This window comes from Asterias amurensis, chromosome 14, assembly GCF_032118995.1.
Source record: "Asterias amurensis chromosome 14, ASM3211899v1".
Taxonomy (NCBI): Eukaryota; Metazoa; Echinodermata; class Asteroidea; order Forcipulatida; family Asteriidae; genus Asterias; species Asterias amurensis.
Window position 1 is genome coordinate 9,064,203 of NC_092661.1, and position 20,498 is coordinate 9,084,700.

A 20,498-nucleotide genomic window follows, 5' to 3' on the forward strand; every position below is an offset into this window, starting at 1 on the left:
TGTCCTCAAAACTCTTATGATTTTGTTCCCCATTAGTACAGAAACTTTAACAAGGCTTGATTTTTAGAAAAAATAATTATGAGAAAACATGATATTTTCTTTTGAGTTTTCTTTTTGGTTTTTGTAAATCAGATACACCTAAAATTGCAGTTTATGAAGCAGTGTGATAAAACAATTGTACTTGTTTTGAATTATGTTTTGATCTTGCGATTGAAACTGGACTCGCACTGCAATGCTCTTCTTATGGAGAAAAAAATATATAGCTAATTAATAAATACCCACATAATATTCGTGCCATCACATTGCACGACAAAATGATGACTTGCTTTAATTTTTCAACCCGATCAACAAATAATATCAGGGCACACAACAGGTGTTTTGAAACGCGCATCAGATGTGCAGAGGGCTTTCAAGTTGTTGTTTGTTAGTAGGCGGCGGGTGGCCGGTGGCATGGCAGGAGATTCTGTCCCCCGGAGATTTTGTCCCCCCTATGGCAAACTGTGTACAAACTTTTTTTGATAGCGCCCCCTTTTGAATCATTCTCCTCAAGTCAGAATTCCTTGGGATAGGGTACACAAATAAATTACTATTGTAATAATAATGTATTTTTTGACTGTATAATGTGAAATGAATGTGTGAAAGTGAACATTATTTTATGGAAGGGGATTGACACAGGTTGGAGGCGTTGGGGGGGGGGGGGGGGTCCATCCGCCCCCAGAGATGTCCCTCTTCTGATAGCGCCCTCTTTTGAAAATCCTCCTTTAGCGCTTCCTCGATCCCTGGTTGGCAGATTTCCTGTGGGACAACGGGAGTACTCTTGCCACAAGACGCTAGAAATGATAACAATTACCGTTAATTAATAAACGAGGGTACTTTCCAACTACTACACGTAGTAGAGTGTGCTGTGGGAACGTAAAGCGTGATATAAAGCTTTATAGCGGATAGATCGAGACTACAGATTGCTTGGCCCCTCTGGAAATTTAATGGCGGTCTAAGCAATTTTATTTGGTTTGCTCAGTGTTAAAAATAATTCGTGTTCGGTTGAACTCATTGTCAAAAAACAACAACATTTTGAATAATGATTTTAATATATCAATAAATGCCCATTACAAGTAAGTAAACAGTCAAAAAATGTTTGACATTACATTTCCAGTACGGCCATTGAAAAGAGGACAGGATCACGCGCATGCGCGATGATGTTTAGAGCTACCCAAAATCGCAAGCATGGCGGACGCCGGATTCTTTCGGGTAAAAACATTTCATTTTCTGTCGTGAAATTCCTTAAATTACGTAATGCATTCGCCATTGTTATATATTCAGTATAATGCTTATTAGATAAAGACTTCTTTGACGTCATAGCAGTGTATTCTATGTGTAGGTTTGGTGTGTAATTAATGGGGTCGACTTCTGTATATTCTCAGATCTGTGGTCTGTTTTTACACGCTGCGGCTGTGTGTTCCGATACAAAACACTAGACTGGCTGTAGAGGGCGCAAACGAAATCGAGGATTGTAAAAGAAAAATTATGTTTGCAACTCCTTTTAACAACTGATTATGATAGCAGCTTTGTTTAATAAACCTTGAAGTCTCCTCTACCCCTGCGTCTATCTGTCTATCGCTATGGTACCGGTCCGGTGTTGCACCATTTTTGTATAAATAAAAGATGATGATTGATCATTGATCATTGATTGATGGCTCAACAAAAAGTAAATAACACAAAACCACTTCCAACCACGGCTCTCAGCAACAGATTTTTTTTCATGAACATAAAAAGATGCCCCGACCCGAGTGAATTGTATCCCACAAAGGGGTATGTTGTGTTGCCCAGGGATGTGATTTTGATTTCTCTGACAAACAGACTCACCAGAAATCCTGTTGTTTTTCACCCCCACCCCCCACCCCCACCCCCACCCCCACCCCCACCCAAAAAAATAAAATAAAATAAAATAGATCACTTTTTACTATATTTTTTTATAACGAGGATAACTTTCTGTATGGGGTACCACTTTTTCATAAAGGGATAGGCCTATCTCATTGAGGTAAATTAGATACCAGGCCTGATACTTCACGGAGGCAACGGAGGCGATTGCCTCCGTTGCCCCTTGCCATTGCCTTGGTGCCCTTGAAATGCTCCAGTAGAAATTTACAATTTCCTCATAGGCTGCCTTTTGCCAAAGAGAAAACGCCTTGGTGCCCTTGCCCTTTCAAAAACGAAGCATACAGGCCTGAGATACTATATATTAATATTGCATATCGAATGAAAAAGTGGTGGCGCCATACGAAAACTTTTCCATAACTCAGATAGGATAAAATTCATAACAAAATGAAAATAAAATCATATGATATGGAACACCCCGAATTGCAGCAATGCTGAGTGGGGGGGGGCTTTCAAAACCAAAGATATTAATAATTATAATATAAGCAGACTTCGCAAACGGGAAGCTTTTGTACTCGCAAGCTTTCATGCTATGCGCTCGCAAGCTTTCAAGCTTTGCGGTCATAGTTCAGGTATTTTTCCAACAGTTTATCACATGCATGGTTGCCACCACAATCGTTCTCAAATGTTGATTGACTCATGCTAGTCTAGCGCTATGTACATCAAACATGTAGGCCTACATGTAGGCTTATGTACAAAGCAAACAAAATGTAAAACTACATGAAAAGAAACAGTTGATGCATTACTTTATTTAGTCTCTATCATCAGTGAGTGTCTTTATATACAAGATAAAAACCTATCATAAAACTTGTAAACTTTATTTCCATGCAAAGGTATAACAATATTTTTGGTTTATGTTCAATGTGTACAGGGTACCAGTTACGACCAGGACAATCGGTTTGCTAACAAGCAGAAGAAACTAATGAAGAACATGAAGTTTGCTGCTGTGCTAGAAAAGAAGGTAATTATTTAAAGGCAGTGGACACTATTTGTAATTGTCAAAAACCAGTCTTCTCACTTGGTGTATCTCAACATATGCATAAAATAACAAACCTGTGAAAATTTGAGCTCAATTGGTTGTCGAAGTTGCGAGACATGAATGAAATAAAAAATAACCTTGTCACACGAAGTTGTGTGCTTTCAGATGCTTGATTTCGAGACCTCAAATTCTAAACTTGAGGTCTCAAAATCAAATTCGTGGAAAATTACTTCTTTCTCGAAAGCTACGTCACTTCAGAGGGAGCCGTTTCTCACAATGTTTTATACTATCAACTTCTCCCCATTGCTCGTTACCAAGTGAGGTTTTATGCTGATAATTATTTTGAGTAATTACCAATAGGGTCCACTGCCTATATGTTAAATTTGCATCAGGGGAAAAGAAAATTAATTTTGGTTTTTACCCATATACAAACTGCCTCTAGACCACCGGGCAATCTCTGTGGTCTAGTTGGTATGACACTGCTCTAGAATTGCAAAGGCCGTGGGTTGAATGCCACCCGAGTAGTATGCCTGTGATATTTTTCACTACTGAGTATACAGTACTAACACATCGGTGTATATGGCTAAAATCCAAAATTAATAAGGTAAATATTATTTTAATGGGGCAGGTGTCCCAGGGAAATCAGTCCGCCAGAGATGCTGTCTCCCATTGGAAAATTAACATGGGCTGAAGGAGAAGGAGGATGTTTCAAAAGGGGGCGCTATCAGAAGGAATAGCCCCCGGGGAGGAGGGGGGGGGGGCAGAATCTCCTGCCACACAGGCTCTCTAATATGCACCCACGTTGAAAATGATCTTATACATCACAATGATTGCATAGCGAACTACAATTACACAATAAACGTTATCAGCCTAATATGCTCTTCGTTGCTCATTACAGTTAGCTTTTATGTTAATACATTTTTTTTAGTAATTACCAATTGGTCCAGCGGCCGATTCCACAAAGCAATACAAACTGTCAGTATTACCATAGTGATTTGTTTTGTGACATCACACTTAACTTAGCAACTGCTTTTGATTTGCAGATCAATCTTGGTTCTTTGTGAAATCGGCCACTGTGCACTTAGGTGATTAAAAAAAGTTGGTTCAATTCAAGATGAGCCAGCAAGAGGGAAGGAAAGCTCTGACAGATTTTGATTTTGTGTGTTTTTTGTTTTTGAATACAGGTGAGCACCAGTAAGATCCAAATGGACACGCTCAAACCATGGATCACAAAGAAAGTCACAGAGATGTTGGGAATCGAAGACGATGTACTGATAGAGTTCATCTTCAACCAGCTGGAGGAAGAGGTAAACAGTGTATTATGTTAATGTAGTGATCATGTGTTGTATTTGAGGTCAAATATATTTGGAAGCAAACCATGTCCTTCGGAGGTTGTAAGCAGGTGAAACTTATGTTGGAGCATCAAAGCTGAGAAGACGCACAGGTAACATTACTGATTAGAAACTATAACCAGGTTTTTTTTTTCAATCGTCGTCTTGGCAGACTCCAGCTCTGTAAAATTTCTGTAAAATCCCTCTCAGGAATTTCTTCATTATGTTTACAACCTGTGGAGCTAACAATGACCATTGCTGATCTGGAGTGAGAGCCCATTTATGATATTCATACAAAAACTCCTAATTATTCCAGACTGCCTGCTGCATATTCATGACACAAAAGGGTAAGCAGTTTCCTTGAATATTTTAACTCAACTTATTATTAGATTTAATTGAGATAAAATACTTGTCTCCAAATTAAACCATCTGGGCCGAGTTTTTATATGTTTTAAAATGGACTTGGCTTCCTTTACTTAAGTGTCGTCGTAAAGTTCGACTAGGACATCAGAACCATGAAGATGCTTGCATACAGGGCATGCCTGCAGTAAGCCGGGTTCATACTTCCTGCGAATGGGGAGCAAATTTGACATGAAATTGATGTCACAACTATATTTCCACTGCGGTATTCGCAAGAGAGTTGAACAGAGTTCAACTGCTGCAAATTATTTGTTACGAATTTGTGAGGTCAACATTCGATTCCCATTCGCAGGAAGTATGAACCGAGCTATATGGACCAGATAATCTCTGCTATGGCCCTATGCCCGGTAGGTACCGATTTCACAGGCTGCGCCAGAAAGGTGAAGGGAAGAGAGGGTCGTCCCACTCCACTTAGTACCTAGAAGCTCTTAAAAATGTTCCCCTAGGGCCCAATTTCATAGAGATGCTTAAGCACAAAAAGTAGCCAAGCATAACAAAAGTTTGCTTACCAGAGTAAAGTTACCAGCCAAACTCTGATGTCACATGTACAATTTGTGACTAGTAGTGTTCTCATTTCTGCTTAGCAGACAGTTGTTAAGCAATATTTTCTGCTTAAGCAGCTATGGAATTAGGCCCTGTTGTGGATTGAGTTAGATTGCAGTCACTGCAACAAATCTGCAAGGGTTCAGAGGGATTGGGCTTCCAATCTCTCTCAGGACAAATTGACAATATCATCTTATGAGCACAATCTTGATGGCACACGTACAGAGATCAAATGGATTTTGCAACCCACCCTATTGGAAATGTTCTGGAAAAGAAGGTAAGCTGAACGGGGCTGGAGTTTCAAATACTTCTCCACTTGGATTTTTTTCTAGAGGGACTTCTTTAGTTTTTTTGCATTTTTGGCCCAATGTTCAAATTACCAATGGTCCAGTAGATTTTTCAAGGCATTTTGTATCTCTAGGCAATGCAAGCACTTGATGAATCCCAGTCGTGTAAATTCTCAGGACTTTTCCTGATTTCAGGATTTTCTCAAAACTCGTCGAGCATTAATAACTTTTCTTGGAAAAAGGAAAGCAATCACCACAAGGAAATCAAAATACTCCACATTGTGTCTAAACCTGAGCTTTGTATTTCTTTTGAAGCACATAGTTTATAAGCCTCAGAAAAAAAACATCGTGAGGCTCTGGGTCTTGAATAACGGGGAACCAGGGCCTGAGACACCAGTGTAAAATCAATAGACGAACTGGCCACCCTCATGCAAGGCCTAATTACTTGGAAAAACCATACTTGAGCCCATCTGTGGGTGGGTGAGTGAGTGGGCCTGAGAGTGAGTACCGTTTTCAGAAATTTGTTCAAATCTCTTCCCTGAAATCCAACTTGGAGACAAGGAGCAATGAAACAAACAAAAAAAACTATTATTTGGTGAGATTAAGAGGTAAGATAATATTAAAACCGAACGAGAACAAATCAGTTGAGTATGGACCAATCAGAGACGGACGTTAACAGGTTTGTTTAAAAACGTTTCTTGCAAGTTTTTGATTGTAAAGCCTAGAAGACAGAACACTTAAGATGAAGTTCTAATTACTCCGTAGATGCTTTGAAATGGTGAGTACATGGTGAAAACATAAAGCAGATTTACAAGATCCTAAAGTAAGTTTCCTTAATTGATCTTATTTTTTACTTTGCTACCGCCAACATCAAACTTGAAATCGTCAGCGTTCTTTTGTAAGAATGTTTGTCATTTTCTTGTTGACCAAGATGAAACCTCCTAACTTGAAATCATCATCGCTCTTTTGTAAGTATGTTTGTAATTTTCTTGTTGACTTTTAGATGAAACCTCCTAAGGAAATGGTTTGCTTCCTCGTGATAAAGATTGTGTCGTAAAACTATCAATGAAATAATCATGTCAGGTCAAAAAAGTCAGGTTTCAAGTTCTTGTGGTAGAGCAGTACAGTATTGATACATTTCTTCAATCCTTTTGTTGAAGGCTTCGTTTGTGTTCTAAGGCCCAACAAAAAGATATTTAGTTTCCTGTAACATACTGGGGATAAACAGTAATAAGGAGAACATTTTAGGTACTAAGAAATGAAGTTCATTGACCAAGAAGAAATTGATCTACATGTACATGCAGTACGTTGCTTAAGAAAGGAAAGTACAACTGTTGACTCTCAGAACTGGATGCCTGTTAGTGCACTGCACATCGGGAAATTATTGTGACCACACACAGATATTTTAGTTAAGTCTTGAATTCTGGTGGAACAGTAATGAAATAAGAAATATTCAATTTTTATAAATATCGAAAAAAAAAATCTTACGGAAGCTGTCGGTCGGGTTACAGGAAACAACAATATTTTCTTATTGGGCTGATAGGTGTGCTTTCAGATGATGTTACAAATTGGTTACAAATAAAACTGACTATCTCGAACAAGCATCAATGGTTACCATTGGTATGTCAACAACTGCGTTCAATAACTTTGTCATGTTTAAACTGATCTGCCACAAGAAACTTAAATCTGTTCATGTGTCAGTTCAGTCTGTTCAGTTTATTTGAACATCTTGAGAAAACGCTCAATTTGTATTGTGAAACTTCTTTTGAAGGCAAGCTTACAGCAGTTTAAATTGCGTACAGTTAGTTTTTTTTTTACATATTGCTACCCTTGTTTTATTTTAACAAACAAATTAAAAAGCAAGAACATTACTTCGACTTAAAGCTGCTTTTTTTAAACTTGATTATTTTATCCGGTTTTGGCAGTACTATGCCTGATCAGACACAATTTTATCACATATTATTTAAAGCGGTGTTCCAAGGTTAAATTCAGTTTGTGATGCACCCATTTCCAAATAGACAAAGTCCTTACAAAAAGGGGGGAGGGGGTGTAATCTCTAACTTATGTAAAATGGTGTAAAAATTTATTTTATTCTGTTATACTGTTTGAGAGCAAAATTTAAAACATGAAGTCAGCAGACATCAAAAACAAAAAAACAAATAGATCTGTACATTTCAAAAGAGAATTTTGTGCCATTTTGAATATCATCAAAATTCAGGAATGAACTAGACTAACAATTCTCGGTGTACAAATTTTTTGAAATGTGACGTTATCAATATATATATTTTTATCTAGATGAAAATAGCCATGGGGTATCATCATAGTGGTATTTTACACCATTTAATGTGAGGTATCAGAGACTTTTAATCGTACATTTTCGTAAAGGCAATATCTATTGGAAAAAGAGTCAATCACAAAACAGACCTTGAAGCCCCTCTTTAAATAATTTTTTTTTAAAATATGGTCTTTGTTTTATTCATGTTTATTTCCACGAGTGTAGAACGGCTTCTTAATCTACCCATCTCATCTCTCAATATATAGATGTTTGTAATAAATTCTGGCGTTGATAAAGAAACAGGCACGGATTGGTAGCTACGGCAGGGCTGGTCGACAACAACAGGTTTTGTCATGCCGGCTTTACGGCCTTTGCAAGAATGACGGTACAACCAACTTTGTTGAGAGATTTTTTGAGAACCGAATAAACTAAAATTAATGATACGGTTTGGTTTTGGTTTGTATTCAAGTACTGAGTGTCCAGTTTTGTTTTAATGATTTGTTTTCATCATGATTAATGTCAAACTTTACCACTTTAAATAATTTCCTTTAACATTTTAGTGTCTATCAAGTTTTATTCCTCCGTCAACATTTGAGTACACAATTTTTTGGTTAGTCATTTGGTGATGACTTTGAACTGGATTTCACTACGATGGCACAGTGAATAGAAATAGTGGATTTAAAGTAAAAACATCCACAGTTAAGTCAATAAAACCTGACAAAGGCATGATCAATTTGTATTGCAAATCTCATAACTTTGTGTAGCTTGCTCTTAAATTTTAGAACGATCTTGGCCATCTTGAGACTTTGTGTATACTTTTGCAACTAACTTGAAGCAAAGTGAGAAGTAACATAATTTGTCAAACTCTGTTCTCTCCTGCCGAACAGTGCATAATTTGTTTGTGAATGTTTTGTGGGAGCCATGCTTGTTACTGTCATTGTGCACAAACTATTACCTTACCATGAGTACGTTAATTTGAATTACAGCCATAATTTGTGTTTATGGTGAAATCAAAATAGCTTCACAGCAGGCCTTGACAAAAAAAACAGAGTCTGCCATCGTGCCCCTGACCACTACCTTGGTGCCTCCTGACTTGAAATGTTCCAGTATAAATGGACATTTTCACTAGTTGGGGTCCCCTGTAAAAGGAAATGTGTCTTTCTTGTTCAAGAACTAAGTATCATGGGGCTGAATTCACAAAGCATTATTAGATTCATCTTAAGATAGGTTGTCAATATTGATTTGTATTGTGATATCACACGTTGCTTGGCAATAAAGAGTGATTTGCAGTTAACATCAACAGGTGTGTATGCTTCATTTTCGAAAGGGCAAGGGCACCGAGGCATTTTCTCCTTGGTAAAGGGCACCCTATGAGTAAATTGTAAATTTCCACTGTAGCATTTCAAGGGCACGAAGGCAATGACCAGGGGCCAGACACAATTGCCGTTGTTGCCTCTGTGAAGTATGAGGCCTGCTTTCTTTTATTGAAAGCATTTTCTTGAGGTCAGTACTCTCCTTAAGCTTGAGCGTACCTTATAAAAGGTATCGCTCCAAAAACATGAATTTGTTCATCGACAATTCCTCATGTGTGATCGCCTTGCTTTCCTTCTCACAGAATCCCAACCCAAAGACAATGCAGATCAACCTGACCGGGTTTCTGAATGCTAAGAATGCCATGAGATTCATGTCGGAACTTTGGGACCTTCTGACGAGTGCACAGGACAACATTGCTGGCATCCCAGCTGCCTTCTTGGAGCAGAAGAAAGAAGAGATCAAGAAGAGACAGGTAATCAATGATAATAATTACAGCATTTATGAAGTGCTAAATTTGTATGTTTCTAAGCGCTATAACCAGATTGACAAAACAGATGGGTTAAGGAAGTTATTTAAAAGTGTCCAATGAAGGTTCTGCTTGATTGTGGGTGGGTAGCTCGTTCCTAAGTGTTGGGGCTACATGACCGTAAAAGCACAAATTTTGTATTATTTGTTGAGGAGCGATGTGAGAGTTTGGGAGACCTGCCGAAAACCTATTGCAGTAGTCCAGATGAGTAGAAACAAAAGCATGTACAATGCGCTCAGTGGCTGTCTGATCTAGAAACTCCTAACTTCTAGGAAGTTCAGGATCTAGAACAAGAGGGTACCAAGGCCCAGAATCCAGTTTTCATGAATTTATGTATGTCAAAGGTCATGGATCCTAAACCAAGGTTCTTTTTCTTTACCCCTCGAAAAACCAGCTGGAGCAGGAACGCATTCAAACAGGACTCAAGCAGCTGCAAGAAAAAGAGGAGCAATACAAGAAGGAGTCGTCAAGGAGTCGCCATGACAGCGATAAGGACGACAACGGAGACAGGGATCGGAAGGACCGGAGGAGCAGAGACAAGAAAGACGATGGGATGAATGGAGGCGGAGACAGGGAAAGATCTGGTTCCATGACTCCGGATAAAAAGTAAGTGAATGCTATCAGGGGTTATCCTTAACTTTTTTAAGTAACTAGTCGGCAGGTCCTGTTTGCTTTTCGTGCCACTAGAATATGTGAGAATATGATCTTTTTTATGAATTGTAAAATCTTGATAATGTGAGAAGGAAAAACATCCTTTCCATAATCCCGACATCTTTTCTTGGATCACAGGATTCATGCTCGTCCTGGGAAGTGGGACTGGGAGCCTCACAAGTCACCGGAGAAGAAGGAAGGTCGTGGGTCAAGATCGCGTTCGAGTTCCCGCAGTGGATCTGAATCCCCAAAGACCAAACCCAAGACGGACGACAAGGAGAACGCCTCCCCATCGGGCAAGGATGATGACAAACCTACCATGGACAAGGCGGAGTAAGTTGTTGCTCAATTGTTTGTCTTTTCTTTGGTTCTTACAGTCAACTAGCTAGATGTCAACTGGTATTAACTGGGACTTGCCAAATTGCCTCTTTATGTCATAAAAGAAATACAAAACAAGTGAGATTCTAGACTTCAGAATGTACTCTTTAAGTGTTGTTGCCAGCTTATTTTCAACACCTTCCAAAGCTTGGAATTCCATGTCCTAAATCATGATCATTGTTCACTTTCAGAAAAACCAGTGACAAGGATTCCGATGCTGAAGATGTTAAGAAGGACGAGGATGCAAAGAAGAAGAGCCGTCGCCGACACTCCTCTAGCTCGTCATCGAGCAACAGCTCAAGGAGTCGTAGCCGTTCTAGGTCCAGGGACAGGGATAGACGAAGGAACCGGTCACGTTCCAAGTAAGCCAACCTTTGAGAGCTTTGAACACAATATAGTTACAATCAACAAACCAGTGGGATACTTTTTGATGAACATTTCTGTGAACTCTTGCTAGGTTTTGTCATGGTGTATTTTTTTTACTGTGCAATGTGCAACCGTGCTGTTGGATATTACAAGAATACGTCCCTGAATTAAACTTGTATAGCAGAGTTTACCATACTGTAAGGGTTAAACAAACAAATTAAAAACTACAGCTTTATAACAAATGGCCTTTATGCTCAGGCTTGAGTTGTTTTGTGTGTTATCTTGATCGTCTTAAAGTAATTTTTGTGTTTTTTACATCTTGATAGATCTGCTAAGAGAAAGAAGACCAGACGCCGATCACGCACTCCTCGTAGGTCTCGGTCACGCTCACCAAGACGACGACCCTCCCCAAGGCGTCGTTCTCCTCGCCGTCGATCGAGGTCTCCTTTTAACTCGAGACGCAGAAGGAGTCCGTCACCACGGTACCGTTCAAGATCATCCCCAAGACGAAGATCACGGTCACCGAGACGTCGTTCTCCATCACCGCGGAGAAGGCGGCCATCACCACGGAGGCGTAGTCCCTCTCCAAGAAGGAGGAGTAGATCTCCAAGGAGACGCAGCCCATCTCCGAGGAGGCGCATTGAGAGAAGGCGCTCGCCCAGGAGAAGTCCATCTCCACGCAGGTATTGTACAGATATTTGTTACAAAAATGTATTTGATTGGCAATGGTAGCATCTTGCAACAGCACCTTGTAAAGCTTTACATGGTGCTTTGTAGGAGTAGGTCTCCCACTTCAAACATAGCCCCACATACCCTGCAGGAAAATACTGAAAGTTGAAGCGCTTTGAGTATCACTGAGTGATGGATATGAGCACTATACAATAAATGTAATCGCATTTGTTTTCTTTTTTCTTGTAAATCCTCAGACCTCGTACTCGACCACGGAGAGACTCCAGTAGCTCCAACTCTGATTCCTCGGCCTCCTCTGGTTCCTCACGAGGCCCATCTCCTTCTCCAACCAAGAAGAAAACCAAGACCAAGGAGAAATCTAAAAGTCCTTCCCCCGTCAAGAAGCAGAAGTCTCCAGGGAAGTCTTCTGGTGAGGAGGAGAAAAGTGGAAGCAGCGACGACAGCGCTGGGTCAGAGTCCCCTCCTCCGTCTCACTTCAAATCCAAGGAGAAGAAGAAAGAGAAGAGTGAGGAGACTAAGGATGTAAGAACCTTCTTTAAGTCATTAACCCAATAGACCCCTTGCATAACGCGAAACGCTACACTGACGTGCACATTTTCACGCACATAGAACAGCTATCGTCCAATCATTTGCCTCCTTTGACACCAGAGTGGGTGCTTTTTGAGCGTGTGACGTCACATGCAAGAGGTCTGTAGAGACCATAGCGGCCAGAAAAGGCTTGTAACAAAATGAAAACAGCTGCAAACGGCTGCAAGATTTGACCTACTTCAACTAAAACAAAAAGGTTAGGTCTTCAGGGATGTGATTTATCAGATTTTAACCAGAAATCATTTTTTGTTGTTGCCATATATACATGTATGTTAGCAGGCTTTGCACTATGAAGCTTTCATGCTTGCAAGCTTTTACTCTTTGCACCCGCAAGCTTTGTGCTCATAGTTCAGTTTTTTTTTTGTTCACCAGCCCTGGGTCTTGAATGGACATTTTCCAATGTTTCCCATGTTAACATAGTACCTAAGTTTCTGAAACAACTGAATGTCTGTTTCATACTATTTGTTCAGACACTTAGAAGAAAAAAACTAAACGATGTTAGCCATGTCTGGTTGTATGGTAATAATAATAATAATAATAATAATAATAATAATAATGAAAGCATTTATATAGCGCCCCACAAAGAACGAAGCGCTTTACAATATACAAAGAAACAAACAATGCAAAGACAAAGATACAAACAATAAACAGTACAAGCAAAAACAAAAAATGGCCAGATTAAACAAATAAATGGGTTTTGAGCATATTTTTGAACCGTTCCAGTGTGTTGGCTTCCCGGATGTTACGAGAATTCTATAGATTTAATAGTTTTTATAGGGTTTATCAGCTGTCGCGAACTTCTTTTGTTAAATGTATATGAAAGGCTTCTTTGTTTTTGTGATTTAGAATCATCAAAATCTTAATTATTAAAACGTTTTCCTTTTTTTTTTTTTTTCAAGCAGAAAGATTCTGACGACAGTTCTCCTGAAAAGACCGAGGAATCGAAACCTGTGGTGGTGAAGAAGTCTCGCTTTCCCCAACGCCACTACCGGCGTCATTCATCAACAGGATCCTCTTCATCGGACTCCGACAGTGGAAAGGAGACCACTAAGATGTCGGGACGAAGGAGAAATGCTCGTTCCATTTCTCGATCTCCAAAGAGACGTCGCCGCAGTATCACCCCAAGGAGAAGGAGGTTTGTATATCATTTCTCTAGCCAAAGTGCAAATTCATTTATAGCACTAATAATGATAATCAGTTTTTATATAGCGCTTTATACACCCGACGGGTGTCTTGAAGTGCTTCAAACAGTAGTACCCCTGGTCAATGGGCCATTTAAATCATTCCTGAAGTCATCTAAGCTCCCCTGGGAGTATACAGCCTGTGCTGCCAAATATGTAGCGCATTACGCTATTAATCAATCACAAGAACCACCTCTGCCCTCACAGGTACCTATTTACCCCTGGGTGGAGAGAACCATTTATAATTAAGTGTCTTGCCCAGGGACACAAGTGTAACAACCGAGATTCGAACCCACACTCTGCTGAATAGAAACCACAGAGCTTGAGCTCGGCCACAACACCCTATCTCAGTTTGTCTCATCTGTGCTTTTCCCATTCTGTTTCAGATCACCTTCACCATACAGACCTCCACCACGTCGACGTTTCCGCTCCCCCAGTCCATACAGGCGTCGGAGATCTCCAACACCTCCGAGACGTTATCGCTCACCTCCAAGACGTCGCAGGACACCCTCCCCAAGACGACGCAGGTCTCCTTCGCCAGCTTACCGAAGACGAAGTCCTACCCCCGAGAGAAGACGTAGCCCTGTAAGAAGTAGAAGAACCCCAACCCCCAAGAAGAGGTCCTCAAGACGCCAAAGCTCGAGCCCTGCTGAGAGACGTAGACAATCTGGCGATAGAGGTAGAGAGTCTCGTGAGAAAGATGATACTCAATCCAAGAAAAAGAAGAAGGAAGTTGTGGAGTCCCCACCACGCAGGGCAAAAGAAAAACGTCGCGTCCAATCAGATTCCAGTGATAGTTCATCTGACGAGGATAGCCCATCCCCTGAACAGTCGACCAAAAAGAATAAGAGCCCAGTTGTGGACAGGCAAAAGAGGAGCCGCACACCAGAAATAAGCAAGAGAAGCCTAGAGAAGCGCAACAGAAGTGCAACCCCAGACAAACGTCAACAGAGTCCAGCTCATAGTAAACGCAAGAGAAGAAGTCCAAGCTCAGAAAGACGCAAAAGAAGTTCCTCCCCAGAGAAGCGAAGTCCCACTCCTGAGAAGCGGAGAAGCCTAACCACTGACAAACAAAGAAGCCCTACCCCCGAAAAACGAAGAAAAAGAAGCCCTTCCCCTGAAAAGCGAAGAAGAAGCCCTTCCCCTGAAAAACGAAGAAGAAGTCCAGAGCGTCGCAGAAGAAGCCCCCCTACTCCTGACAAACGTAAAAGCCCTACACCAGAAAGGCGTCGTCGTAGCCCGCGTAGAAGAAGCTTTACCCCAGAGAAGCAACACAAAAAATCCTTCTCTGAAACCAGAAAGCGAGATCACTCCCCAGAAATCGCCTCCCAACAGCGCCCAGGCGGAAAATGGGAAAACAGCCCTGATGTTGAGAAGATAGATCGTAGACGTAGCCACTTATCTCCCGAGAAAAGATCCCCATCCCTGGAGAGGAAGTTATCATCTTCGGACAAACGGAAATCAAGACGCAGTCCCTCTCCATCACCAGTGTCTAAAGTTCGCACACAGTCGGCTAGTCCTAGACCACAGAAAGTTGTAAAGAGATCAAGATCTTCATCTGAGAGTCCCGAGCCGACCCCTGTGAAATCTAAGAAGACCAAGGAGGCTAGCGATTCAGCAAGGGTATGTTGATATAACATTATGTTTCTAAAATGTTTTACATCTGTCAAAAACCCATTATGTGCCTGACTGGTCACAGGATAAACATGCCTAAGCCCATGCATCCTAAATTTGAGCAGCGGGTACTACAACTTAATACATGTAGATGCTTACTGTTTGTTGACAGGACTCGGTTGACATTATTTGGTTATTATTCCGCTGACTTGTTTATTCTACAGGGTTCTGATTCAGATGGTGGCAAGGACGCCAAGAAGAAGGATAAGAAGAAGCACAAGAAACACAAGAAACATAAGAAACACAAGAAGCACAAGAAGCAGAAGAAAGACCAAGACAATCAGGTAACGTACAACCCCGCCAGTTAAAGGCACTGGACACTATTGGTTATTACTCAAAATAGTTATTAGCATAAAACCTTACTTGGTAACGAGTAATGGAGAGCTGTTGATAGTATAAAACGTTGTGAGAAACTGCTCCCTCTGAAGTAATGTAGTTTTCGAGAAGAAAGTAATTTTTCATGAATTTGATTTCGAGACCAGAGTTAGATTTTGAGATCCCGAAATGAAGCATCTGAAAGCACACAACTTCGCTTGACAAGGGCGTTTTTTTCTTCCACAATTATCTCGCAACTTCGACGACCAGTTGAGTTCAAATTTTCACAGGCTTGTTATTTTGTGCATATGTGGAGATACACCAAGTGAGAAGACTGGTCTTTGACAATTACCAAAGGTGTCCAGTGTCTTTAAAGGGTTTGGGTACTTGTTGTAGATCACGTTTTTGGCCATGACATAATCCCTACTCCCCGTCAATGAAGCTGTACGCAAGTATTACAACCAAAGTGTCAAACTAACTAGAGCAGGACTTGAACCTGTGACCCCCTAGATTAACAAGCCGGTGCAGCTACCCAAAGTATCTAGCCCTTAAGTTAACATAGTTAATGGTCTCCCTATTTTACAAACAATTATGTGTTTAAGGCCATTGACCTTTTCGGTGAACAGTATTGTCCAAAGGCCCACACTTAGTGTATCACAACTTCTATATAAAATAACAAACCTATGAAAATTTAAGCTCAGTCGGTCATCGGAGTCGAGAGAAAATAACAGTAAAACCCACCCTTGTATCCGCACGTCTCGCCGTGTCATGACATAAAAAGTGTTTAAAATAAATCTGTAATTCTCAATATCGAGAATTGCAGAATGTTTTACTGTTTTCTCAAAAAGTAAAGCATTTCATGGAATAACATTTCAAGAGAAGTCTTTCACTACTACCTTCAGTAAACCCTGCAAGTTTTGTAAATCTGTGAACTTTTTTTTTTTTTTTTTTCTGTACCGAAAGGGTCCAATGGCTTTAAACCTCATATTATTCAAACCTAACTTCATGTACATATCCGGTTTGGGCAAACTATTCTTGCTCAGAAATCAAGGTTCTATTTTTTCAGGGGCAATACTTTACAAGGGGGGGGGGGTCTTGTGTTTTCTTTCTTTTTGAGGGCACTACATGTGTCTTATGTTTTTATATTGGGCAAAGGGGGATTGACAGTAATTGTTTAGTAAGCACAAAATAAACCTGAAAGGCCATGACATGAATCCCTACTCACTGTGAATGAAGATGTATGTAATATAATTCACCTGTAGAAGTTGCAGCTTCATTAGTTGTCAAGTTTTTGAGAAAAACGTGAAAATCACAAAGCAACTTTTCAGGAGAATTGTGTAAAACCTTTGTAAAACACATGTAATGTACATGCTAAAGTTTTTGGGAAATAGTTTTACTTGTGTCTCAATAACTACAAGACCTCAGCAAGCAATATTTTAAGGGGAAGCTTTCTACCATCATTACTTTAAAACCGTGTAAGCTTAATGTAAATTTGTGGACGTTTGTGTTTTGTGTTTTATAAAAAGTACCCACAAATTTTGCCCAGGAGTCTAGGTATTCCTTGTTTGGCAAAACATCAAATGACCAAGAAATTAATTTGGTTTTTATTGCAGGATTCAGAGAGTGAAGGCGAGAAAATGGAGCGAGAACTCCGCGAGAAAGCTCTCCAATCTTTGAAACGGACCCAGTCTCACGAGGACTCATAAGTAGATCCACGTAATTACCAAGTACTGATTATGCTCGTTGTATAGCTTGACTGGCAGGGCCCAATTTCATTGAGTTGCTAAAGCAGAAAATACTGTGTAAACAAATTCTGCGTATCAAAAATTAACTGGATACCTGCCACAGATTGTACATTTGAGATGGTATTCTACTTGATAACCTTATTCTGTTAAGCATAATTATTTTGTGCTACTGTATTGTGTTTCGCAGCTCTATGATGTTGGGCCCTGGAGGCACCTTGTCCATTTGGAATAACAAGTTATTGGAGTACACTCTGTTCAGGCCGGGAATTTCATCACTGAGAGGGCATGGCCATTTTAATTTTGCAAAGGGCTTTTCCATGGCAACATCTCAAAAGTCTATGGGGAACTTTTAAAGGGGCACCGACGTGGGCCCCTTCTCATTTCATAAGGCTGTTAAGCAGAAAAGAATTCTTAGCAAGTTTCTTTGCTGAGCAAAACACGAGTTGAGAACCAGTGGCAGCAATGTAAACTTGATGATATTTTAGCCGGTAACTTGTTTTGACCAAGAAATATTTTTACTGCCCTGAGCAAGTTTTTGTGCTTACTGACCTTAAAATTTTGGGCCCTGGGCAACAGAGATGCTGGCCTCTGTGAAATTCAGGTCCAACAGTTTATCAGTAACCATGCATAACTAGTCCCCCTTTTCAGTGTTGTCACCACTGAAGTATTCCATATTAAAGCTTAAAAAAGCTCAATTTTTTATTTATACTTTTTTTTGTAATAGTGTGACTGCTGCTCGCCATTGAGCCTGGTATATATTTCTTGTGAATCCTTTATGTGATGCGAATTTGACATCACAACTCTGTTTTTCGCTGCAAATGTATCACTTGAGTTCAGCAGCTGAACTATTAGGAATTGTTGGCTGTGAATTTGCGACTTCAAAATTCGCGTCGCATTTGCAGGAAGTATGAACCGGGCTTTTATTCCAGTAAATATCTTGGTGTAGAAATTAGGGTGTCAATTTAATAGACTAATTACATGATTTATTATTATCAGAAAGAACAAATTATCAGTTTCAATCTACAAAGCTCACTGAATCAGTTCATACATAGGCCTATAGAAATAGAAATATTTTCTTCAAAAGTTTTGAAAATTAATGTGGAAGGCCCTCAAAATCACCACTGCTTATTTTGATTGCTGCAACCAAAACAATTTTTACAAAAATGTGAACTGTTAAGGCCACTCTAATTGGATTAATTTTTTGTGGGTTGTATCGGGAGCTTATTGAAACTAAAGGTTGTTAGTGAATTAATTATTCTTTGAATAACATGATTCACCAAACATGTCAAGTTGCTTTCTCTTGTTTTGCTATAAAGTAACAAGCATTGGGATGGTTACCATTTTTAAGGGTTTTAAGCGTTAATCGTAAGTTTTGCCACTAGTCGGTAAAAAAACAAACAGTAGAAGCTATTAAACGACATGGTAACATGTTTACACAGAATTGCTTTTTTAACTGCAGGATACAGTTTTGGTAATTGTCAACGACCAGTATCACTTGGTGTATCCCAACATATGCGTAAAATAACAAACCCCATAAAACATGTGGACTGACCATTTATTTGTTGTGCACACTGACTGGTAATGATGAGTAGCATTATGAAAATGTGCGAGTAGCAACTGAAACATTTTGTGCGGCATTTTGCTGCAAGAGAAATCATTCATTGCTGTGCAAATTTTGTCTCAATTGATCATTGAATTTGCTAGGAAATAATGAAAGAGAACTCCCCTTGTTGCATAGAATTGTGTTAGATGGGCTACTTACCTGAAGCCTTTCTCATTTCAAATTTTGTTGGGGTGAAAGTATTTCCTTTCTTTTAAATTTATAACTTCAATGATGTGGTTTCTTAGAATGTTGTAAACACATCAACATCTCTCCAGTACTCTCTCCTACTAAGTAAATTTTTACAGTCGTAAATTTTTGGAGCAATTACCAAACTGACACCCTGCCTTCAAGGGTTTATTTTCCAGTTTGCACAAGTTGAACTGTGGGTGCGGTACCTCTTTGTCGCAAATGCAAGTGTAAATAGTGAGAGGCAAGACAAAACTCTTCCATTTTTTTTAGTATGTTGTATGATTGATTTAATTACTTAAATAGCGGTCCAGGAGCTTCTAAAACATGTTGTTTGGGTTCTTGCTAAAATGCAATGTGAAAAAGGAACTAAAAATGTACATGTATGTGATTATGTATACAATATTGCTTTGCTTGATTACTTGATGTACATGTACGGAAGGTCCATACAGTGTTTATTTTAAAATCTTTTATCTCTGTTTTAAAAATTAGTTTGGGTGTGATAAGATGTGCACCATAATCAAATGTAATGTGCGGTTTGCATCGTTACAACGTTAATAGAAAAAAGGTGAACCAATTCTTTTTTCAACCAATGACACTGCTCCTTTATAGACTAGTTGGTAACATTTAGCTTATGTGTACGTGGCATGTTTTTCACAGACATCTTTAAAGTATAGCCATTTTCTGTACGATTGACTTACAATGTATATTGCAGTGGCTACCACATATGCAGCTACCATTTGGCGAGTCAACTTGCATGTCAAGATATAGTGTACAAATGGGGCCTAAATGGGTGACGACATTGATGATTCTGTATTCCGACTACCCTATGTTCCAAACCCAATGTGATTTTTTGCAGGGATTAGGTTGAGGGTTATTAGTAGTACACTTATAGGTGAAATGCAATCTTACTGCAGCAATCGTGTGTGCAGTCAATAGTTTCAGTTTTCAAAATAGATCTTCAGACTTCAAATAGTATGTGCGTACATGTAAATCTACCTTGAAATTATAGATTTTGTTTATCAAGTATCAAATAATCAAGGATTTTACATTTATGTTTGGCAATCGGCAGATTTAGTTTCAATGAAATTCTGGTTAAGTTGAGATGAACTGCCGTAACAAGTGATTTTTGTTACTGTCTACTCATATTTCAACAAGATCGCTGGGACTCTGGCCAAATAACCCTTTTACAACAGGCAGCAACATTAATAAATGAAATGAATGAGATATGAAAGCACAATCTCTTTTAAACTGCTCTTTATACCGAGGGTTATGGTCCAGTTCATGGAGAACCAAGCACACATTGACCACAGCTTAAAATTAGGTTTCTTTTTGATAAATTAGTGTACAAATTAGTTTCTTTTAGTTTTTAAAACTTATACATGTACTAGGAGACTTGGTATTAAAATTTCCCTAATTAAATTACGTTTCAAAAGTGCGCCTTCCTTTAGTTTTGTTGTATGTACTCCATCGTGACTTCCAAATCATCAAATTTTACATAAATTATCTCC

The 20,498-nt window shown here is 39.5% G+C and overlaps 1 protein-coding gene across 4 annotated transcripts; it reads left to right on the top strand.

Moving 5' to 3' along the window:
* Positions 1–1,204: 1,204 nt before the first annotated feature.
* Positions 1,205–20,205, top strand: LOC139947099 (uncharacterized). 4 transcript variants are annotated; one of them, XM_071944936.1, is made up of 13 exons: positions 1,205–1,248; positions 2,807–2,896; positions 4,099–4,221; positions 9,386–9,556; positions 10,005–10,216; positions 10,400–10,594; positions 10,831–11,001; positions 11,332–11,688; positions 11,932–12,217; positions 13,183–13,418; positions 13,851–15,087; positions 15,303–15,422; positions 17,067–20,205. In XM_071944936.1, the coding sequence occupies exons 1-13, from the start codon at positions 1,225–1,227 to the stop codon at positions 17,157–17,159; spliced, it is 3,315 nt and encodes a 1,104-aa protein (XP_071801037.1). In that variant the 5' UTR covers positions 1,205–1,224; the 3' UTR covers positions 17,160–20,205. The 4 variants fall into 4 exon arrangements, with proteins under 4 accessions (XP_071801037.1, XP_071801038.1, XP_071801039.1 ...); XM_071944937.1 differs by having other exon boundaries at positions 13,186–13,418; XM_071944938.1 differs by lacking the exons at positions 1,205–1,248; positions 2,807–2,896 and having other exon boundaries at positions 4,097–4,221; positions 8,037–9,556.
* Positions 20,206–20,498: the final 293 nt, after the last annotated feature.

What these genes read in the sequence shown, in the direction of transcription:
- LOC139947099 (XM_071944936.1), top strand. Translation starts at nt 1,225, where the DNA reads ATGGCGGACGCCGGATTCTTTCGG. An exon ending in AGAAGTCCATCTCCACGCAG is followed by an intron (nt 11,689 to 11,931) that starts GTATTGTACAGA and finishes GTAAATCCTCAG; the next exon opens with ACCTCGTACTCGACCACGGA. An exon ending in ATCACCCCAAGGAGAAGGAG is followed by an intron (nt 13,419 to 13,850) that starts GTTTGTATATCA and finishes ATTCTGTTTCAG; the next exon opens with ATCACCTTCACCATACAGAC.